General features: G+C 39.1%; 1 protein-coding gene across 4 annotated transcripts in view; it reads left to right on the top strand.

The window, feature by feature from the left end:
* The first annotated feature begins 1068 nt into the window (after positions 1–1068).
* The window catches only part of MED14 (mediator complex subunit 14), a 74725-nt gene continuing 51160 nt past the window's right edge, over positions 1069–24633 (top strand). For all 4 annotated transcript variants that reach the window (XM_030834933.2, XM_030834935.2, XM_030834936.2 and 1 more), the window contains exons 1-11: positions 1069–1424; positions 6215–6241; positions 9800–9905; positions 14747–14920; positions 15576–15705; positions 16172–16300; positions 16612–16719; positions 17249–17381; positions 18347–18497; positions 18939–19050; positions 22719–22844. In XM_030834933.2, coding sequence (XP_030690793.1) covers positions 1213–1424; positions 6215–6241; positions 9800–9905; positions 14747–14920; positions 15576–15705; positions 16172–16300; positions 16612–16719; positions 17249–17381; positions 18347–18497; positions 18939–19050; positions 22719–22844 — 1408 coding nt within the window. In that variant the 5' untranslated portion in view covers positions 1069–1212. The remainder of the gene's footprint in view (positions 1425–6214; positions 6242–9799; positions 9906–14746; positions 14921–15575; positions 15706–16171; positions 16301–16611; positions 16720–17248; positions 17382–18346; positions 18498–18938; positions 19051–22718; positions 22845–24633) is intronic.

Genomic DNA, 24633 nt, shown 5'->3' on the forward strand with positions numbered 1-24633 from the left:
ATATTTTTTAAAGCCACCCACCCCTCCACCGCCCAAGATTCCAACGTGCAGGCAAGGTTGAGAATCGCCGCTTTAACGCAGGAAGCAAAATTATTAAACGTGAATTATGAGGGGAGAAAAAGTGGCAGTAGGGCACAGAAGATGAACTGAAAGTCCTTGGAAGGCAGGGCGGCTACTTCAAGGGCAGGGACAAGAACCAAGTGGGAGAATCAGCGGTAGAGGATTTAAGGGCTGTTTCCGTGGTAGAACTGCCAGGATTTGGGGGTCGGTAAAGAACTCAGCATATATTCAACTCCGTTAAAGTGAGGTTATTCTGCCAGTGGCCCTGCTCCTACCCCTAATCAGATTTTCTCGAATCTTTTCCCACAGTTTAAAAAAAAAAAAATGACGGAAACGTCTTCTATCCCACGAAAGGCGCATGGGCAGACTGTGGGCGGGGCAAAGATCTGAGAAGTCAGAAGCACGCAGCCGCAACAATTTGCGAGTCCAGAACCACAAGTCACAAACATCTGGGATAGGGTGGCCTCCCGATCGTGTTGCACCCACCTGGGGAGCGTTGATCGACACCTCAGCGCAAATTGGAGGCTTTTAAATCCCAGAGGGCGGAGAGGGCAAGGGCGCGGCAACTGCTGACGTTCGCACCGGCCCCGCCCTCACATCCACTTCCGGGGGCGCCCGGCCCCCGCTTCCGCTTTTCCCGCCAGCGCGCCGGCCCCGCCCCACTCCCACGCGCCCCCCAGCGTCCGGGCGCCCAACAGCAGGGAGAAAAGGCACAGGTTGCTGTCGGAAGTTCCCCTTTGGCTCCCTTTCAGTACTGCCTAACAACTTCCGCTTTGGGCAGTCAACAACATGGATGCTGCGGCTGCCTGGCGGAGCTGCATCTGATCGGTTGCGGGAGCGCAGCTTTTCTGCGGCGCCCGCCCCGCTTCCCCGCCCTCCCTCCTCCCCCCCTGCCCCCTCCCCCCCCCGCCCCTTGCTCCAGTCCCTGGAGCCGGCGGGCTTGTCGCTACATGGGGGCGGGCCTCCGCGGCCGGCGCACGGCTTCCTGTTCAGAGGCGGCCTGGCGGTAGTAAGCGGCGGCGGCGGCGGCGGCGGCGGCGGCGGCGGCGGCGACTCCGCCCGCGCCCACATCGGCGCGGTGACCGAGCGCCCGGGAGGGAGACTCGAGGTCCGCATCTTGTGCCGCTGCGCCAAGCCCGGTTCTGCGCCGCGATGGCCCCAGTGCAGCTGGAGAACCAGCTGGTCCCGCCCGGAGGCGGCGGAGGGGGCAGCAGCGGCCCCGCGTCAGCCCCGGCGCCTCCTCCTCCGGGAGCCGCCGTGGCGGCGGCCGCTGCGGCGGCGGCTAGCCCTGGCTACCGGCTAAGCACCCTCATCGAATTTCTGCTGCACCGGGCCTACTCGGAGCTCATGGTGCTGACTGATCTGTAAGTGCCGCGAAATCCACGCCTGCTCCCCAGCCCCCCCTTCCCGCCCAGCCGGCTGAGAGGTTCGCACCTCCTTCTCCCCAAAAGGCTGCTGCTTTCTCCTCTTTGCTGGACTGCTTAGTCTAGAATTTTTGAACTCTTGGGGCCCAGCGGAGGTGGAGGAGAAGCTTTGCGTTTGGGGTCTTTCTGGAGATGAAGCAGCCGAGACTTGTGAATTATGCACGTTGTTAGACTCCCTGAAAAGCCAGTCCTTGGAATTTTTGCTCGATTTGCCAGCTGAACCCTATTGATTTCTTGGTTGGAAGCTTTCTAGCCCAGACCCCAAGATTACGGTTTAGGAATACATACTATTCGAGTTACAAAAAAAACCCCCCCAAAAAACCCAAAGGTGAGAAATTGTTTTACAGCTTCTTACGGTACATTTTAAATGTGGGTTGTAATTACTCCTGACAAAGTTTGAACTCAGGAGATGTATTGTGTATAAAATAATGTGAAATTTTGGATTCCAAGTTTGTTTGTTTTTCTGGAACGTTTGGGACTGAAGTCTTCACGCATTTAGTGTAAGGTTGTTTTGTAACTAGCCTGCTGTTATTGTCTCTTGGGGTATGAACGGAGTTTGTAAATCACCAAGTTACCGGGTGAAATGCCTTGCGACATGATTAGGGTGTTAATCTCTTCAGAATAGGATCGGAATACACTGTAAAGATTTTCACGTGTGTGAAGAAACTAAAATTTAGGGGTATATATACTTGAATTGCTGTTTTACACTTTTAAATTCATGTTCAGAAAAAGTAAGAGTTACTAGTTTTCATCTAGATTCGTTTTTATCTTTTATCTATTGGTAGGCTCCAGATCAGTGTATTCAGTTGAAATACACGAGTATGTAGGTATTAGGCTGTGCAGTGTCACAGTACTTTGTTGCTAGAGACTGTTAAAATATTTTTTTTTGCAGATGACTTAAAGAATTAGAATAGGCTCCACTTATTCCTGTAAAACATCATTCTGAGAATTTTGATACACTGTACTTTACAGAAAGAAGCCTCCCACCCCGCGCCCGTGTAATGAGAAACTTAAATAGCTGTCATGATGAGGGATTATTGTGGTAATATACTTCTCTGCACCATTAGTTGTTGGATTTCATAAGAATTTGAGTATCCATGAGAAGATATCATGTACCCGTCCTATGTAGAGCTATGGGAAACTGTTGAAAACTGCCGCCGTCAGTGTTTGTGTAATTTGTATAATTTGTTTCTCCATAGGGCATTTGTAGCACTTCTTTGAATTGTGTTGTTGTTACTGTTTCAGGACTTAGTTATGAAAAGAAACTTTTTTTTTTTTTTTTTTTTTTTTGCTGTACGCGGGCCTCTCGCTGCTGTGGCCTCTCCCGTTGCGGAGCACAGGCTCCAGACGCGCAGGCTCAGTGGCCAGCCATGGCTCACGGGCCCAGCCACTCCGTGGCATGTGGGATCTTCCCGGACCGGGCACGAACCCGTGTCCCCTGCATCGGCAGGCGGACTCTCAACCACTGCGCCACCAGGGAAGCCCGAAAAGAAACATTTTATTGCTGTAGAATAAGTATATAGTTTTATACTTCATCCTGCACCCTTTATAGGTTGATGATTCCCATACTTATTTCTCCAGCACAGGCGCCTCCACTGAACTGCAGACTCTGTATCCAGGTGCCTACGTTTAAGTACCTAATGGGCAAGTTCTGGACCAAGTCCAGAACCAAACTGCTGATTCCATTCGAGGCCCCCAAAACTTTCCTATCTCACTAAATAGTACCTCCATTCTTCCTTTCGATGCTTTTAGGCCAGAAATTTTGGAGTAATTCTTGGCTCCTCTTTCTTCCAATCCCACACTCAGTACATTAGCAAGTCTTGTCATCTCTGACTTCAGAATCTGACCACTTTTCAACGTTTCCATCAAGTGTTAATCCTTTGCTCGTGTTACTGCAGTAGTCTGCTAACTGTGGCCTCTGCTGCTACCCTTGCCCCTCTACGGTTTTTCCTCCATAAAATAGCCAGGATGATCCTTTTTTTTTTTTTTTTTTTTGCGGTACGCGGGCCTCTCACTGTTGTGGCCTCTCCCGTTGCGGAGCACAGGCTCCGGACGCGCAGGCTCAGCGGCCATGGCTCACGGGCCCAGCCGCTCCGCGGCATGTGGGATCTTCCCGGACTGGGGCACGAACCCGCGTCCCCTGCATCGGCAGCCGGACTCTCAACCCCTGCGCCCATCAGGGAAGCCCCAGGATGATCCTTTTAAAACTTATTTGCTCACAACTTTCCCGTGGTTCCCCATCTCACTTAGAGTAAAAACTTTTTATAGTCACCTATATAGAGAGTGACCATAAAATTTATGGTCCAAGTCAGGACACTTTTGAGCATGAAAGGTGGTGCTATTAATAGCAGTGGCAGAACGACAGGCATAAACCGGGACTATCTTGAGCAAACCAAGACTGTGGTCTACCTTTAATATCCTACATGATGTGTCTTCTCTCCCTTACCTCTTTAACTTCATTTCTAATACTCTCCTTGCTTCTTCTGTTTCAGTCACGCTATTCTTATTGATCTTTCTTGATAGGGTCAGGCACACTCCACCTGCGAGCCTTTGCTCTTCTCGCAGAAATCTGTGTGGCTTGCTTTCACATTTCCTTTAGGTCTTTGTTCAGATGTAACTTATCAGAAAGACTTTTTGGTGATCACCCATGAGAAGTACTCTGCCCCTTCAACCTATCCTTCTTACTCACTGCTTTGTTTTTCTGCAGCACTTACTGTTTGTCGTCTGTCTCCTCCTCACTGGAAGTTCTATGAGGACAGGGATTTTGAGTTGTTTGCTACCTCCCCCAGGGCATAGAACAATAACTGTTCTAAGTCAGGGCACCTGTCATTGTAGACCTGGGGAATTTAAGGGGAAAATTCACTGTTGCTCTTGATACATAGGTATATAAAATAACTTTTTTCTCTTTTGATTTGTGGTAACCAAAATTGGTTTAGGAATATACCTTGGAAGTTCCTAAATCATGTATTTTTCCTTGTTCCAGGTAAAAACTGCCAGGATTAATGTATTAATATAAAACCAGTGTTCAAGGTATACTTTGAGTCTTATTTCTGCCACATTTGATGCTTGTCTGTGGACTATTGAAAGTAAAAAAGGTGGTTTGTTTTTGGCCCCAGATTTCTATTTTTTTTCCTTTTGCTTGTTCATTTCCTCCCCCGACGCATGTAATACATGCTTTCATTTTAGAGTTTACATTCTGCTGTGATTTTTTAGAGACTTAGGTTCTTCCTTTTAAAAACCTCTTTTAATTAAAATCAGAAAATGCTAGGATCTCAGTCATGTAAACTTGTCTTAAAACGCTTTGGTGTAAACAAGGTTTCTGTGACTTCCTCCAAAGATTCGCCCTTTAGGGTTGGTTTTTGCCCCAAGTGGTGGATTTGTCATCCATAAAGGAATTTTAAATAGATTAGGAGGAATTGGGGGGGGAGGGATGTAGGCAGCAAAGCCTGTCCTTTGTCCCTGAAATGACACCACCTCTGGCAAGAGATGATCCTTTTAGGGTCTCTTGGGGGGGGGCGGGCGGCGGCTAGAACAATGATTCCTATTCTTTCTACCCCCAAAGGCTCTACTCTTCTGTTTTTCTCCCTCTCTCACATACAAGTATCCATGGTTCTCATTCTCTCCCTCTCTTGAGGACAGGGGAGTCTTCTCAAGGAGTGTTTTCCGGATCTTTCACAGGTATAGGAACTTCCCAGTAGCTGCTTTTACTTGCAGTCTTATAATAAGGCCTTAATTTTTGCTTCATCCTCTGATCTGCTGGCCCTTCTAGCTCCTATCTAGTTTCTTGTATCACTTGGATCATAACTTGAGCTTCCATCCCATTGTCTACCCGAAGAATTGTAGGTAACTCTAAGTCAGAGCTCATTTTAATAGTTTCCCTTCCTTGTACCTCGAATCTCTGGCGGTGGTTTTAGTTTTTCTGCACTTGTGGCATGTCGGGGGGAAGAGGGTCTAAGCGGTTCAGTGTGTATTCTTCAAGAGCCTATTAGATGTAGGGGAGGCTTTAGAGTTCAGGCTGTTGAATCTTGGACCATAGGATAGAGGTTTACAGAATGTGGTGATTCAGGAAGCAAATCAGGATCTTTCTAAGCATCGGTGGACGTGAGAGTGTTAAATGGTATAATTTGAGGGAAAAGGGTGACATTGGTTGCTGGCTTTCGTACTGGAGAACTAGCAAAAAAGAGATCAAAACCTCACTGGAGCTGTTTAAAAGTAATCATTTGCATCTAACCAAGCAACATCATAATTACTGTACGTCCCTTGGCTGACGCTGGCCCTTTTGTGTGCCTAGCTTCTAGTTTTGCCCACCATAACAAAACATGGGGGGATTAGTGCTTGGAAGCAAGGTTCCATTGAATATGGGGAGGCTGGCAACTAAGTAGTACCTTGCAACCATGATCATTTTGGTCTTAAAAGAATATTTTCTCTGACTCTCTATGATGTAGTGTGCTAAGGTAAGACTTGGTCTTTTTAAATGTTTGAGGTTCATGCAGTATCTTTTGAAGCACTTTGAATGGAGAGAAATGTTCCTTTGTTAGTTTTTCCTTTGTAGCTATATTGCCGGAAACTCATAAAATAAAAAAGAGTAGGGAGCCACACAAGCCTGTAGTGTCTATTCATCCAGTTTTTCTGAAATACTAAGGTATTTAATAAGTCAAAGTAAAGACCATTATCATATTTTAATGAAGGTGTGCATGTATTTAGTCAGTTTCTTTTTTTTTTCTTCTTAGACTGCCAAGGAAATCTGATGTGGAAAGGTGAGTATGAAAAAAACCTTAAATCTGTGTTTGTGTTGATATATCTATGAGTATGTGTGTGTGTGAGTGAGAGAGAAAGTGGCGGGGCGGGGAGGTATGTGTAGGTATGGGTGGTAGAGTTGTGGACCAGGAACATAGGCGCAGAGAGCCTAGGGTGACTTCACACCATTTGTTTAAGGAGCCCTGGGAAATATAATTTCCTCATCCTTGACAATTCTTGGTATGAGGGCAGCTCTGGACCTTCTCTTCTAGAAATCTTTATTGAATCACTGACCGGGTCAAGTGCCCGAGGGGGTAGGAAGATGTAGAAAATCAGAACTAAATGGAGAAAGCTGAGGAAGAGACTGACTTTAGAAAGTTTGCTGCTAATTTATCATTTGCTGCAATGATGCTATTAGAGATCTATAGAGAGTGGACATTTGTCTACTGCTATTGCTGTTTTATAGTTAAGAGAATTTTGATTCAGTTGGAGTTTGGGGCTTAAGACATTTCTAAATGCTAGTATGTTTCCATAGTCCAAAGGAACAAGATAAATTAAGCTTTCAAAGAAATTAGGTGAGGGAGATTTAAACTGTGGCTACAGTATAGGCTACTTGACTCTATATTTGGAACTACTTATGCTCCTTGGTTCATCTTTTTGTTAAATACCAAGTCACTAGGGCGGACTTTAGCATTTATTAGTGACTATGCTCCACTCCCTACCCCCAGTGACCTTTCTGAGAGAGTTAGACATAGATCGAAAAGATAGAAGTGGAAGAGACAATTGAAGCATACCTGTATTATGGTTTGGCTGGTCCGTTTTTAAGGAAGGAAATGAAAATCAGGATTTGAACAAAAATAAACAGATGGGACCTAATGAAACTTAAAAGCTTTTGCACAGCAAAGGAAACCATAAACAAGACGAAAAGACAACCCTCAGAATGGGAGAAAATATTTGCAAATGAAGCGGCTGGCAAAGGATTAATCTCCAAAATTTACAAGCAGCTCATGCAGCTCAATATCAAAAAACAAACAACCCAATCAAAAAATGGGCAGAAGACCTAAATAGACATTTCTCCAAAGAAAATATACAGATTGCCAACAAACACATGAAAGAATGCTCAACATCATTAAATCATTAGAGAAATGCAAATCAGAACTACAATGAGGTATCACCTCACACCAGTCAGAATGGCCATCATCAAAAAATCTAAAAACAATAAATACTGGAGAGGGTGTGGAGAAAAGGGAACCCTCTTGCACTGTTGTTGGGAATGTAAATTGATACAGCCACTATGGAGAACAGTATGGAGGTTCCTTAAAAAACTAAAAATAGAACTACCATACGACCCAGCAATCCCACTACTGGGCATATACCCTGAGAAAACCATAATTCAAAAAGAGTCATGTACCACAATGTTCATTGCAGCTCTATTTACAATAGCCAGGACACGGAAGCAACCTAAGTGTCCGTCAACAGATGAATAGATAAACAAGATGTGGTACATATATACAATGGAATATTACTCAGCCATGAAAAGAAACGAAATTGAGTTATTTGTAGTGAGGTGGATGGACCTAGAGTCTGTCATACAGAGTGAAGTAAGAAAGAGAAAAACAAATACCGTATGCTAACACATATATATGGAATCTAAAAAAAAAAAAAAAAGGTTCTGAAGGACCTAGGGGCAGGACAGGAGTAAAGACGCAGACTTAGAGAATGGACTTGAGGCCAAGAGGAGGGGGAAGGTTAAGCTGGGACGAAGTGAGAGAGTGGCATGGACATATATACACTACCAAATGTAAAATAGATAGCTAGTGGGAAGCAGCCAGGCAGATCAGCTCGGTGCTTTGTGACCACCTAGAGGGATGGGATAGGGAGGGTGGGAGACGCAAGAGGGAAGAGATATGGGGATATATGTATATATATAGCTGGTTCACTTTGTTATAAAGCAGAAAGTAACACACCATTGTAAAGCAATTATACTCCAATAAAGATGTTAAAAAAATATATTTGACACCGGCCAAAAGTAAATAAAATACCCACAATGCATTCATTTGGGGAAGAAAAAAAAAAAGAAAATCAGGATTTGTTCTGTCCACTCTGGGGTAGGAAGGGAAACTGGGCCTTGGAAAACCAACTCATGCTGCCTATCACTTGGGACAGCGTGGTGTCAAGAAAAAACCGTATTAAAATAGTTTACAAAGGGGGATGTCTCCTTTCCAGTAGAGGAGCTCCTCTGGCAACAGAATTAGTAATATACAAATATGTTTACTCTGTGAGAGAAGAGACCTCACATCCTCTGTAAGCCGTTGCTGAGTTAGAATGACAGCACTGAGGCTCCTAGCACTGAGGTGACTGCCAGATCTTAGTGTACATTTAACATTTCTGCTGTGTTCCAGTCTTGCCTGTGATGCTCTCTGCTTGTTTTATCTCTAAGGATCCTTCACAGACCCTGGCAAAGAGTCATAATTGTATCAGTGTCCTTGATTCTTCTCTTTCTACCACCAATAATCATATTGCAGGCTGAACCTTAAGGAAGTCTTTCAGGTTGTTTGTGGGGTATGTATGCTCTCAATAGGATCTAGACTCTGTGGTCTTCAGTTAGGATTATGCTTCAGCAGAAACTTTCATTTTGGCGCATTGCATCATGGTATTGCTGTTGGTGAGATACAGAGGTGTGGGTCGGATCTACAGGTCAGTGAACAGCTGTAACAAGATTAATATGTCAGAGTCCACTTGGAGGGAGGTTGGTGTCTTGCTGGGGCCTGTCATCAGTCCTGGCCTGTCGAATATTTTTGTGTGTGTCATAAGGTAAACCATGAAAGGTATGATTATCAGTTTTGTAGCCGACATGAAGTTGAGAGGTCTAGCTAACACGCTGATTGACAATGTAAAGCTTTTAGTAAAGCTTTTAAGCCTTTATGAGGAGATGATAAAAATACTGATGAGTATGGGGAGAAAAAGCATTGTAGTGGGTATAGTATAAAAATAGATATGGACAGACCTTTTAGTTTTTATTTTTAGTACTTTGTTATTGAAATTAGTTTGGTCAAGAGTTGCATAGTTAAGCTCTTTATTCAATTTTATAAATCATGCTCTTGCAAGATGGGAAATGGGCCCTTGCCTTTGTAGAAATAATACAGTTTCAGGTTTTGGTAAAGAGCTATTTCACTTCCTTTCTCTTACCAGAAAGGTTACTAATTCATAATTTCAACTTCAAACCATAATTTGGTCCCCTTTGTGACCCAGTTAACTTCTATATAATAATTTTATATTTGTGAATTTAGTATATTTTAGTAAACAACTTTTATTGCAGTATAAAATTAATTTGAAAATGTGATTCATTGCTTAAGCATTCTATTGGAGATGTTACTCTGAGGTAGAAAATGAAGTATATGCAGGTGGTATACAAAATGTGACAATAATTCATATTTAAATAAATATTTTAGGTGGTTCATTTCATTGTAATGGTTGTAAACAAAGACTGATTCATATTTTAGCTCAGATAAAATAAATTGTGAAATACTCCTTCAAATTTGTTGGTTCATTAAGAGTTGTTTTGTTTTATTTTAAAGGAAAATAGAAATAGTGCAGTTTGCTAGCCGGACACGCCAACTCTTTGTTCGATTATTAGCTTTAGTAAAATGGGCTAATAATGCTGGCAAAGTGGAAAAATGTGCGGTGAGTTAAACTTTTGACTTTATTTTATATAAAATAACGTTTTTGGAATGTTAACTTGTAATAGGCATAATTTCTAATTTTAGCTCTAACTTATATCTGCTGATATGTTTTGGGATACATTACTTATGTGAGTAATCATTATTTCTGTATGATACTGTATAGTATATATCTGTAGAAACTTAGTATTTATTTATGGAAACCTAATCAGAAAAAAGAGTAGGCCATATCTGGAGATGTCATTACGCTAGAAGACATTAAATATGAGACTGGACCTAAAGGGGGAAATGGTTAGCTTACATTCGTATGCTTCCTTAGAGTTTGCAAAGTATTCCCTAAATTTGCCTATTGATTTCTTGACAACCCTTTGAGAATGGCAGAGTCAGTCTTTTCTTATTTTACAGATGAGGAAATAAGGTTCCTCGAAGTTAAATGGCTTTTTCAAGGCCCCAGCGCTGATGATAGCACTTATCTGTCCCTTCGTTTATTCATCTGTTCATTCTCCAACCCTTTATTGCACACAGGGCATAAGGCATAGTGGATGGAGACTTGAATAAGGCATAGTCCTTGCCCTCAGGAAGCTCATGGTCTTTTGACTGTTGGTTGAGTCATTCTTTTGAATTCAAAGGAGTGACCTGTAGCGAAGTGTACCAAAGATTCTAAAACATGCACCCCCTACCCCCCACAAAAGTTTTAAGCTATGTTCAAGAAATGTTAAGGAGGAGAAACATCAGTAGGGATCTTGTGTTAGCCTATTGAGCTCATAACTTGGGGAGGATGATATGGTGTTAACAGATGAGACACAAAATGAGGAGAATAGATTTCGTATTGGAAAGGGTAGAGTAATTATAACAAAATGAATAAAATCTTAAAATAATGAGAGCATTTATTTATCCACCATAATTTATTTTTTGCACCCTGACAAGCTAAGTTGAAATATTTTTATAGTAACTTTACATTTGCAGGTCTATTGGGGTTTGCATATTCCATAAAATTTCCCTTTAGAAAGAAATCTACAACACAGTGTGTTTCTGCATATGATTTTCTGACATCTCCCCTCAATTTTAGCCCAGTGCATTTGCTATCCTCAGTTTCACTAGGTTCCCTTATCATTAGAAAGAAAGCTTATGTGAAAATTGCTAAAGTGAAAGGAAAAAAGAGGTTTGAAGAAGTTGAGAATTTAAAATTCTAGAATAATATATTTTTTGAAAGTTAAAAGAAGACACATTTCTAGCCACAGATCTTTTGTCTCTAGGAGTAAGCTGGTATCATCCTTTTATATAGCATTGATCAAAGGGGGAGGATATTTTGTACCATATATTGAATTTTCTTTATGGGGGAAAAAGTTATTTTATTCATGTTGTCATCAAAGGATAGTTTTTATTATAAATATTAATAAACAGGCTTATTCCAAGCTTATTTACCAGAAAGTTTACAATTCATTTCATTGTTTTGCAAATTTGGGCACCAAGTCTAATGAATCTATTTTGGCCAAAATGAAGAAGCATGGTAGTATTTCTGAGAAGCCTAAGGTTTCTTTTCAGTAATTCGTTAATTTGAGGTAATCTTTTCCTAAAGGTATTCAGACTTTCAGTGAAGAGTTAAGTATTACTGAGGTATATAAAATCCAAGTATTCAATTTTTCAAATCTAGCTTTAAATCCCTAATTATACCATGGGTATTTAAATTACCTGTTTGATACTACTGAGCTGTATGTCGTTAAAATAATATCAAGCAAAATCCAAAACTCTTGGTTTTGATATTGAGCCGTATTGTATTTATCTTTCATTAATTCATGGTATAGTATTTTCCTATTAGTTTTTTGAATTGGCTGTTCCAGTAAGTCGCATTCTGAATAAAGTCTCATGTTGAACTTTATACATAAAGTTTTGGTATTTTTGTTTCGTGAATGTAGATACAGAGATGTGTTTTTGTCAGGGATAAAGTCCATCAGCTGGAGAATTAGAGGATTATTCACGTTTTGACACTTGTGTTCTCAACCTAATGATTATTTAACTAGACTCATTAGAGGTTCTTAATAGATAATGATCTTTAGCCACGCCGGACATATAAAGTGTTTAGATGAGTGTATAAATACACGGTTTATAGAACTCTAACTAATGGTAAAGCAGTCTGGATAATGTTTTAGCTAAGAAAAAGAAAAAATATCTCTCTCCTCCTTGAGCTTTTTTTAAAAGCAATTTTGAGATATAATTCACATACCATACAATCTATCCATTTAAAGTGTACAATTCTGGGAATTCCTTGGCGGTCCAGTGGTTAGGACTCCGCGCTTCCACCGCAGGGGGCACAGGTTCAATCCCTGGTCAGGGAACGAAGATCCCGCACGCTGTGCGGTGCGGCCAAAAAAAAAATAGTAATAATAAAGTGTACAATTCAGTGGTTTTTAGTATATTCACAGATATGTGCAACCATTAGCAGTCAATTTTAGAACACTTTCGTCACCTCAAAAAGAAAATCATTACCCTTTATCACCCCAAGCACCCCCCAGCCCTAAGCAACCTCTGCTGTCTCTATAAATATGCCTATTCTGAACATTTCATGTAAATGGAATCATAATATATGGTCTTTTGTGATTGGCTTCTGTCATTTAGCATGATGTTTTCAAGGGTCATCCATGTTGTACTTGTACATGTATCAGTACTTCATTTTTATAGCTGAATTGTATGGATCTGCTACATTTTGTTTATCCATTCATCAGTTAATGGACTTGTAGGTTGTTTCCAGTTTTGGGCTATTATGAATAATGTTGCTATAAACATTCATATACAAGTTTCTCTGTGGACATGTGTTTTCATTTCTCTTGGGTATATACCTAGGAGTGGAATGGTTGGGTCATACGGTAACTGTATATTTAATAATCATTTGAGGAACTGCCAGACTGTTTTCCAGAATGGCTCTACTATTTTACGTTCCCACCAGCAATGTAAGAGGGTTCTAATTGCTCCATGCCAGCACTTGTTATCATCTGACATTTTGATTCTGGCCGTTCCTGGTAGGTAGGTGTGAAGCGGCACTTCGCTGTGTTTTTTGTTTGTATTTCTCTGATGACTAGTGATGTTGAACGTCTTTTCATGTGCTTTTGGCCATTTGTATATTTTCCTTAGAGGAGTGTCTCTTTGGTGCTCAGTTAAATTTTAAAGGAGATTGGTATTAATCATATCAACAGTTGGTATGTGAGTACTTAAGAATAAAAAAAGAGCATGATTATTAGGGACCTATATGGATTCACTAATAAGTAACTCAAAACTAAACTTTTATCTTTATTAATTTGATTTCGAAGTCAAAGAAATATAGCTGGAGCTAGTTTATTTTGAGTTGAGCAAGGTAGTTTAGAGAGTTTCATTAATAACCCACATTTAAGGTGGAGTGATGTAGGCTCGAAGAACTGTGGCACCCCACTAGGGTTGACGCACATCTTCCTGGACGGAAATCTTTAGTATTCTTTGGCCTAAGCATTTTTACAGTGTCTTGAGTGAATGGAGACTTGGGATGACCTAAATCTGAGTAAAAACCTATACGGAAGTTGAGAGAAGCAGGATTCAAATATGTTAAAAATCAGAGTACAGTCATGCTTTAGGTTCCGGGTGGGAAAGGGGACCTTGCTTGATAGAGATTCATGCACAGAAGATCAAGGCCTTTTAGTTAACTTCAAGCTTGCTGTGTGTTAGCAGTGTCGTGGCTGCTGATAAGAAGTTAGTGTTGGTGGTGTTAATAGAACTCCATTTTACTAGTCATGAGGGGCTGTGCTGGTCTAACTAAGAGTTAGAAAAAACATTTTTTGGTTCCAGCTTCTCTGATTATTCACTATCTTTGAGCAAGTGTCTAAACCTCAGCCTCAATTTTCTCATCTCTAAGATAATAGTAATTATCTTGTTTTGTTTATTTCCTAGAGTCGTGAAAATCAGATAATAAAATAAGTGTGGGAATACTGAGAAAATGTAGGGCATTATGTGTGCATGATGTGTTATTAATTCTGGATACCATATTTTAAGTTGATCACTGATAAACTGGAGCATTTCCAGGCAGTGGAATAGGGATGGTGAGTCAGGAATTTGGAATGTTCAGCTTGAAGATAGAGTGGGCTTCCCCCGTTTGAAGGACGTGAAAGACTTTTAAGTATTGTTCCAGAAAGGAAGTAGTTTTCAGCTTCGTGATGACCTCTACTAGTTTAGGCACGCTTGTGAAATGCATTGAGTAGACAACTGATGGAAAGGATTTCTATATTGGACGTGAAGTTGGCCTAGATCTCATAATGGACAATGTTTACTGTGTGTTTTATATGTTCTAGGCACTGTTCTAAAGGTTTCATATGCATAAACTCTTAATCCTCGAACAACCTTATGAGGGGGAGGAAATCATCTCCATTTTATATTGAAAAAACTGAGGCAAAGAGGGATTTAAGCAACTTGCCCAAGGTTATAGGGCTAGTGAGTTGCAGAATTAAAGTTGAGACCAAGGCAGTCTGGGTCCAGGAGACCATGCTTTTATGTCTCCTTTATTACCAATCAACTCTAGAAGTCTGTAAGAGAAAAAGCATTGTATTCTATTTATTTTTCCTAACTTGTCATATGTATGTGTAATGTTAAAGATGGAGAAACGAATCGGGAAACCTTTTATTTAAATTGATAGAAAATTACTGGTTTTTAAAAATATTTCTTCTTTCCTCAAATTACTGGAAAATTTTTTGATGAAATATTTTGAAATATGGAAAAGCTATAGTAATTCCTCTCAGAGTTTACTTTGGAATCAATAAATGATATTTGACGTGAAAAGTGGCTGGTTTTCAAGGAAGCGTAATACATATACCCTTTGCTTTGAAGATGATCTCGAGCTTCTTAGATCATCAAGCCATCCTCTTTGTGGATACTGCTGATCGCCTGGCCTCATTAGCTAGAGATGCTCTGGTCCATGCACGCCTGCCTAGTTTCGCCATCCCATATGCTATTGATGTACTGACTACTGGATCTTACCCACGGCTACCAACCTGCATTAGGGTAAGTGCATTCCTACCCCAGCCCACCCTCAAAAGTTGAAGGCTTTGGCATTGGATTCTACAATATTAATAAGTAGCCCAGCCAAAACAAAAAACTGTTCTGTATTTTTAAAATAAATATTTCATGTAGTTTGCTTTTTTCTCTATAATTAAAATTTGGAGGGGGCGGGTTTGAAATAAATTGGAGCCAGAATGTGAGTAGCTATCAAAATGAGTTTGTTTATTTATTTATTTAGGTGGGGGTGAACAGAATTATGAAGGTAACTTAACATCTATTTCAGATGTGAAAATACGGCTCGCTAGTTGCTTTTTGGAAGTGTTTTTAAAAATTTGTTGTTGTGGTAGTTGTTGACTCACTTGGTGCTGTTGTATTTTATACTTCTAAGAAGTGGTGAAAGTCATCTAGTGACATTAAGTTGGTTTCATAAATAGAACATGAAGAAGATCGTGTTGCATTACCATCTTAGCTGGGGGACTGGTGGAATCATTGACACTCTAATGCATGATAGTAATGGTCACTATTATTGGATGTAGACTGCAGAAATGAGTGTTGAGGTTCTCTTGGGTAAAGTAAGAAAATACTGTGTTAGAACAGGCGCAGGTAAAAATTATGTCTCTTTGTACATTATTTTTAGATTACTTAAACTTTTTTGTAGGATAAAATTATTCCTCCAGACCCAATTACCAAAATTGAGAAACAAGCTACACTTCACCAGCTGAACCAGATTCTTAGACATCGACTTGTAACCACAGATCTTCCTCCTCAGTTAGCAAATCTTACAGTTGGTATGTACCTGAAATACATTTTTAAAGAATTGACTCGTTAGAATATTTTTCAAACAGCTTTTGGGGTTTTATCTTTTAAAATATCCTTATGAAGTCTTGACCTACAATTTTGGTGGTGTTTGAATCCGAAACTTGTGCCATATCATTTCCCTTTAGTACCTGGAAATACAGTGCTGGTATTTGAAGCTGGGGAGTGGGCAGGATTACCTGGGGCTGGAGGAGAGACTAGGTCCTAGAGTTGAGCCTCAAGAAAATACTGTTCCTTGATGTTAGAAGAGTTGCCTTTGGTTTCTTGATGACCTGGAAGCTGGCTACTGTTTATGCAGGAACCAGTGAATTGTCTGAACACTTATGAAAGATTCTTAAGTCTGTTTAAAATTTCTCGTGAGCGAGACTGAAAGTTCTAGGTTAGTGGGAAGCTGCTTATTTTCTAGCAAAGTAGACCTTCTTCTTCTTCTTCTGAAAGCAAATGGCCGAGTGAAGTTTCGAGTGGAAGGAGAATTTGAAGCCACCTTGACTGTGATGGGAGATGACCCTGATGTTCCCTGGCGTCTTCTCAAGCTAGAAATTCTAGTTGAGGATAAGGAAACAGGAGGTAAATCATAAATAATGATTTAAATCATATGTATTGATTTAAATGTTGGGTGTTATATTATTGAAACATTCTTGCAGAATAATACATGTGTTTAGCAATTTATCCTGTAATCTGATGTAGGTTTTATGATAATTGTAACTGCCTACTGACCACAGAAGTTTCAGTGTTTCTCTAGTGTGCTCTCTAGTTTTCATAGATAATTTCAGTTTTTTTAAACTCATCGTTAGTGAATATACTCTTCCTTAGTTGGTCTATGACACAATCTGTACACTTTTCTGATTAACCACCTTCTTTTCTCCTGCCAATGGAAGATGGGCGAGCCTTGGTTCATAGTATGCAGATCAACTTTATTCATCAGCTGGTACAGTCTAGGCTCTTTGCCGATGAGAAACCTCTTCAGGACATGTACAACTGCCTGCGTATCCTTCTGAAATTTGAGCCCTGTATTTGTAAAGAATTTGTGTCCCCCAACACACACACAATTTCCATCTGCCCCTAGTCCTGAACTAGAGCAGCTTAAACTCTCCCCGTCACCCTTTTTGGGTGGAAACGGGGGTTGGGGAACTGGCCAGTGTAAAGAATAGTGATATGTCTATAAAAAATGAAGTTTTAAATTTTACTATTGACTTTGCAGGTAAAAACTTTAAATGATAAGGTAGAAATAGTACTATTTGGAGAGAAAAAAAGTACCATTTAGTCTACCCATATTCTCTAAACTATGATGAATTAAGGGGCAACCTGGACCTTACATTTTGTTTATGTTGGTTCAAAATTAAATGCAAAACCTTTTTCTAAAATTATGTCACAAATTCCAACACTTTTTGTATAAGTTATTGGAGAAGTATAATAGCCAACTTTTGGGGAATAGAGCGTTTGTTAAATGAAGTTTGCTTATACTTCACTGGCTGTTGTAGTAATATCTTAGATTTGCTTAACAAGATCCATCAGATTCTTTCTGCTTATCACTTCAGTTAGAAGTGCTACATTCCCAAACTCTAATGTTAATCCGAGAGCGGTGGGGAGACCTCGTACAGGTGGAAAGGTATCATGCAGGAAAGTGCCTCTCCCTCTCAGTTTGGAAGTAAGTAAAGTTGATTCTGGTGGGGTCATGCAATGACTGTAAATACTCTTTTTGTTTCTCTCTTTCTCTCATACATCTGATTTACCATATACCTCTGTGTACCTCTAGCAACATGATTTTGTATGGTAAAGTCCTATGGTATATAAACCACATAGGACATCCATAATTGACACCTTTCTTAGAACATGGCATATTTTAAATATGTAGACGTTTATCTATTTGTAGTAAAACTTACTATTCTTTTTTTTTTTTTTTTTGTGGTACGCGGGCCTCTCACTGCTGTGGCCTCTCCCGTTGCGGAGCGCAGGCTCAGCGGCCATGGCTCATGGGCCCAGCCGCTCACGTGGCATGTGGGATCCTCCCAGACCGGGGCACGAACCCGTGTCCCCTGCATCGGCAGGCGGACTCTCAACCACTGTGCCACCAGGGAAGCTCAAAACTTACTATTCTTAAAGATTAGATTACTCTGGCTTCATACCAGATTGCTAAAAGACCATTAGGTTAGATTATCAGGTATCATTTTTAAAAAAATTCTTGCTTATCACAGTGTTATATTTTGGATTGCACCTTTTAAAAACTTTTGGGGAAGTTTTTTGGGGGAAAATCAGTATCAGGCTGTTTTCCAATCCTCTATTCCCTATTTGAACTTTGCTTGATTCCCATTTTCTGTAAAGGAATCAAAGGTGAATAGACACCACTTAAAGATTGTTTTGGCCTTTTTGTGTGTGTGTGCATGTGTTTTATTTTTAAATTCTGTGTCTGTGTTTTTTTTTTAATGTAGTAAATCATATTGTGTTGGATTATAGAATAGCTGTCTTCCCAATATTAATATTCCCTCAACGAACAGTGAGGACCTGCCATGTTCTAGACTCTGGATAAGGTGCACAATAGACTGTCTCTCTTTTATTCCAGAAGTTAACAGGCTGTGTTGGAAAAAAATCTTAATATTTCTTTTTTCTCTTTAGTCAACAGGTTCTTGGGAGAAAAACAGGAACAGCATCTGTTCACAAAGTTACAATTAAAATTGATGAGAATGATGTCTCCAAGCCTTTACAGATTTTTCATGATCCTCCTTTGCCAGCTTCTGATTCCAAATTAGTAGAAAGAGCCATGAAGGTAAAAGAACTCAATATATTTCAATATTGGTTTGATTAAATGAATATAGTAATATAACTTACCATTTATACTTAAACTGTTAGCACAAATCCTTTAAAATACCTAATTGTTCCTAAAACCCTTTATGAAACTTATTTTAAATGAATGTTATGCTTGTACATTTGTTGTGGTTGTTTTAACATCTAATATAATTTTTAAGATGTTCTTTCAAATTCTGTAATTTAGATCAGATCTATAGTTGCCAGAATGTTAACTGTAGCCTTTAAGTTATCAATACCATTTAAATTTATTTTTTTAATTTTAAGTTTGCTTTCTTTTACTGGTTAACACTTAATCATTGTGATTCTAAAAGGAAGTATCTTGGAGCACAAAAATCTACTCTCGGGCTTTTAAAGTAAAAATGTTTAAATTGCACATACAATTCTGTTCTTGTTTATGCAGATTGATCATTTATCAATAGAAAAACTCCTGATTGACAGTGTCCATGCACGAGCTCATCAGAAGCTCCAGGAACTGAAGGCCATTCTTAGAGGTTTCAATGCCAATGAAAATTGTAGGTTCTTTTAAAATGGTATTTCTGTCTTTCTTTTGTTTAAATTAGTATCCACTTTTATTTTCTGAAGAGTCTTTCTTAATGATTTTTTTCCTGATATACGGATTTTGTTGTAGAGGCTGCATTTTAATTTGTGATCTACCAAGCTTGTCTTAATTTTTCCCTTACTTTCTTCTTTTTCATTTAGCTTGACCTTATTTTTGAAATGTATGTATATCAACTCTCCTTAAAACTTTTCTTTCCTATTGAAACAGAAGCTATTTTAACATTTTAATATGAGTCTTCTTTTGTTTTTTCTTCTAAAAGGTTAAGGCAGCTTTGCAAATATTTATAATGTATTTATGAAATAATGCCTGTTTGAATGAAGCAAAATATATCCCTTGTCTTTTTAAAAATGTTTTTGAGTTGTTAATACATTAACAGGATTCAAAATAAGAAATAAAGATATGCACACATAGTGAAAAATCTTCTAATTACCTGGTATATTCAGAGCGTATGGGGACGGTCAGTCATTTACAAAGTAAGTGCTTTCATTCTAGGAATATTGTTTCACAGTATTACAATGAGCATATTTACTATTCCTACCCCAGTTTTTAGCTGTGATTACCTGGTGCCCACAGTATTTTTGCAATCTTAATTTTTCTAATTTTAATTATTTCTAATTTTTCAAAATAGTGAAATTCTAAAATATCATTGGGATTGTAGAAAATTGGGGTTTATGATCTTTTGATAGGCTCTGGTTTACTTTAGTATCATCTGTAAACAAGTCTTAGTAAGTAAAAAAAACCTCAGTATGATTGCCTGGGGGATATTTAAACTACTTTGAAAAATGGACTGAACGTGTGTTTACCTAGGAATAGTTTTGCGTGTTGTTCACGTAAGTTGCGAAGATTTTTCTTTAGCAGCATTTTGTAGAGATGTCACTGCTTGAGTAGCCAAAAGATGTGGGTTCAGCTGCTCTTCTGCTCTTGAACAAGTCACTTAAATTCTTTGGGCCCCATTCTCCTCATCTGTAATTTGAGGATGTTAGTCCAGGCTCTTCCTGGATCTCTTACTGTAGTGGGAGTGTGCTACGGTAGTGGTTTTCAAGCCCTACGAGTCTGTTGAGTCCTCAGCGTTAGAGAAAGGTGCTTTGGAGACTGTTTTGAAGGAGAGGGAGGTTTCTGCACGTGGGGTTTGGCCCCTCAGCCCTGCTTTAATCGGAACAATTCTGGAAACAAGGACTGCTGTAGGAAAAGGTCTGCTGACCCACCATTTTAGGACATATGCTTTAACTGTTTTTTTAAATTCACGTTCATGCATTTATACTCTCATGTAGTCTTACTTGATCTCTTTTGTGATGGGAAAGCATGCTTTAGTCAGATCCTTTGCTGGGACCAGGGACCATAGTCTGTTCTGCGAACCCCTTAGTGCAATTACCCTTAATTAGCTGGCTTTTCTTCCAACTCCTCACTAGAATAAGCCGAGGAAATGAGTAGCTCGGGAGAATGGAGCATTTCAAGGAAGGGCTAGGGGAGTGTACAGATAGCAGGTTTTAGACAGCCCAGGGGGCATTGTGTGGTTTCTTGAGGGTGGGAGGTGTGGGGTGGGAATGTCTCAGGGAAGGGTAGGCAGGACTCTGGGAGAGCAATTTTAAAAAGGCAGTTCAAGGCACTAAAGGTAACTTGCCCTGCAGCCCCTTCTCATCATCACCTGACTCTAGGAAGCCAGGGTGCTCTCCCTTGGGTTGTGCTCTGTCAGCACCAGATTTGGGGTCTCAAGGTCAGTTCAGAAGCTGTGAACCACACACAGCCATTCCTAATTGGGCTTAGTTGCTTCTCTTCAGTCTTCCCACTTTATATTATTGTCTGTTGGTACATTCCTCATTTTGTCCTCAATAAATAGATAGGGAGAAATGAAAGAGGAGATTTGTATATATTCCTGCTGCAGGAAGAAGTGTGCAGCTCAGTCATTTTGCACGGCCTTTCATTCTCCATAAGCTTCTCCATTCTGGATACACTCCATTAAAACCTGTTGCCTTTAAATGCTTAAGGCCTTATATATTTTATTTTCTGTAAAGAAAAATACAGACATCGGCAGCCATAAAATATGTTCAGAGATGTACATCAAAGTATTTTCTATCTTTTGGACTGTGTTCTCTGTATTCTTCTCTGATGCCCTATCTTTTCAAAAATATTTAATTTTGTTAATTAGATTGAAATTATAGTTGTCATCCCAATTGTCAGAATTAGTTTTACTCCGTTGCTACACTTTAAAAATAGTTGTGTTTTAAAGAGTACATTCCTATCCCATTAGGAATTAAGACAGTACAGATATATTTTAAAAATCAGCAACTCTGCTTCAAATCTCTAAGCACTTTTTAAATTTGTCACACTGGTCTGAATGATAGAATATTGTAAAAGAAATTCCCGTTTGTGCCTTTTTTGTCCTGTTTTTTTGTTTGTTTTAGATGAGTTATGCTGGACCTGCATGTTAAAGATTTGTATGCAAATACGTTAGATACACTTGAAAGCAGTTTGTTTTCCTCTGATTAAATATGCTTCCTGCAATCTTTTTTTGATTTATTATTTTGTTTGTATAGACAGTACCAGTGGCAACATCACCTATTTTAATTGTTGCAAATTTATAACAAGGGGTTTTGGTTTGTTTCTTTGGTACATAAATACAGAAAATGTACATTATTGAGCACTTTGCTTTCTAAAGCACCTTTAAAGCTTGTCATTGCTTCTTCCTGAACCCATGGCGTGGACAGGAAGATGTCATTGTCCTTGTTTAACAAAGTAGCACAGAGAAGTCACACCTGGTGAAGGGCTGGGCCTACGCTACCACTCTACTCACTCCCCGCCCTTCTCCTGCAGTGTAGCTTTAAAGGACTGTGGTAACCAGAAGAGCATATTCCTTTAGCAGGTCATCAATGTGATGAGCACATGGTGTGCTTTCAGGACTTTGCTCCTTTACTGGATTGTGTTATACCAACTTGTGAGATTAAGAGGAAAGTTAATCGGGCCTGGTGGAAATACTGTGAAACTCTAGAAAGAGTATATTGGCAGCTTTGGGAATTTGTGTTTAGCAGTTGCCTCTGTTCTTATTTCATCTGTGACTTGAAAATGAGGTACATAAATAACTTGAAAAAATCTTTTCCTGTATAATCAATGTTTAATAGCGTTCAGAGGTTTTTTTAAATACATGGGCCCTAATTGCCAGAAAAACCTCTCTTTATGAAAAATGGCATTAAAAATATTTAGGCCATAAATGAAGTTTATTCTATTTACCAAACAATATTTTTTTCCCATTATATCAGAAAGAAAATCCTTCAAATTAGCTTATTAGTAATTACTGTGTGAAAGTAAAACTAGAACTCAGCTCACTGATAAGGTTAAATTTTCACGAGCTATTTTAACCTTTTTAAAGGAATCTTGGAGGGTTTTTTTCTTTGCTGTAGTATTTGAGATGGGTGTGTTTGTTTCAGGTCACCTTGTAGATTACATTCTGCTTTTGAGCTACTAAGTGACGTAATATTACTAACCCAGTTTAGCAAAATTATGTTTTTCCTGTAACATTCAGGATCATTCAGCAGTTGGTTCGTTTCTACTCACTGAGAAATATATGTATTTTTTTGCGGGGGTGGATATTCAGATAGAAATATAACTTAATTCTTAACTGTTCAGCTTCCATAGAGACTGCACTTCCAGCTCTTGTTGTTCCCATCTTGGAGCCCTGTGGTAATTCGGAGTGTCTACACATTTTTGTAGATTTGCATTCTGGAATGTTCCAGTTGATGCTTTATGGACTTGGTAAGTTACTAAATGATAGACTCACTCAAGGTAAAGAAAAATACTTTTAACAAAAGCAGAATAAAAATTTTTTGCCATAAGGTATTGGGAGGGGTGGTATAAACAGTGTATGGAAAGTAGATATGGAAGGAATAACTCTGGCTGATGTCTATTCCTTGGGGCCCATTTTAACTCTCTTGTACCAGAAGTGAAACTTCCCAGTATGAAGTACATTCATGTTGTTTCTCTTATGTAAAAGTAATAATATTGATGGCTGATCTTTTCTTAGATTAACTATTTTACCACTAATAGTAGGGTGTCATGGAGAAGACTACAATCTAATGTCATTCACAGCTGAAGAACAAATTTATGACAGTATAAACATCTCAGATGACTCAGGGTACAGAATCCTGTAGGAAAGGATTTTTTTTCTGGCTTAAACACAGTAGAAATTGAAGTTTGATTTCTAGCATGTTCTGTTACCAAGTTGGTGTTCTGAAATGATGAAATACTAGGAACTTAGTGTTTTTGTATTGCTGATGGAATAGTGTTCTTGAATATATTAGCACATTTACCATTTGAAATTAATATTAAGCTAGATAGATTGATGAAAATAAAAGGCTTTCTGGTTATATCGTATGGCTATGTCGTATGGCTATAAAGATAGATTTTTCTATGAACTGCTTATGGAAAAGTGGCCTCATTACTTTGAATCACATCACATTTATGATGGCTAAATGATAAGTGACACATTAGGAAATTGTTGTTTGCTCTTCAAAACTTTATTTAACTGTTTTCTTGATGATTAACACAGTACATACTCATAAGTAGAAAAACTAAACATGTAAAAATGAGAGGAGCAAAAAAGTAGTTGCCTGTTGGTAATTATTGTTTTTAGTGGATATATGCTTGTCTTAGCTCAGGCTGCCATAACAGGGAACCACAGAGTGGGTGGCTTAAATAACAGAAACTTATTTTCTCACAGTTTTGGAGGTTTCAAGTATGAGATAAGGTTGCCACCATGGTCAGGTTATGGTGAGAGCTTTCTTCCTGGCTTATAGTCATCAGCCTTCATGCTGTATCCTCACATGGCAGGAAGAGAGAGAGAGAGCAAGCTCTCTGGTGTCTCTTTATAAGGGCACTAATCTTATATGAGGGCCTACCCTCATGACCTTATCTAAACCTAATTATCTCCCAAAGGCTCCACCTCTAAACACTATCACATGAGGAGTTAGGGCTTCAACATATGAATTTGGGGGGATGCAGTTCAATCCATAGCAATGCTCTTCTAATTTTTTCTATACTTCTTTCTTTAGTTGAACTCATTTTATATTTTGCTTTTTGCTCAACATTCTATTATTGGCATTTTCTAGGTCATTAAAAATTCTAAGTGACATTTAGCAAGCTAATCTTCAGCCAACAGATCGTGCTTATGCCAGAGATCATTTGTGTTTAATAAATAAACATTTTAGTGGAGTTTTATAATTTTTAAGGTTCTAAGTCTAGTAATACTATGACTTTGAAATACATACAAATTAATAATATTAACTAATTAGACTAAGAATTTTGGTAATTAAACTATAGGCGAAGAATTAATTCGTGTTGTTTGTTACTTGTTCTTCCTGCTAATGTACATTTGCTATTAATTATCCCTAAATGTTAAAGAGGGAAAACAAATTAGGTTAATTTATGCCTCATGATGCGTTCCGTTTAGTTTTTCTCTGACTCAAAAATAACACTACTTTCTGCCTAAAACAATAATTTTCATTTAAATTTTGGGCTACCTGGGTATCTTGTGTCTCATGTAAGC

The sequence above is a fragment of the Globicephala melas genome, chromosome X, assembly GCF_963455315.2.
Source record: "Globicephala melas chromosome X, mGloMel1.2, whole genome shotgun sequence".
Lineage (NCBI taxonomy): Eukaryota > Metazoa > Chordata > Mammalia > Artiodactyla > Delphinidae > Globicephala > Globicephala melas.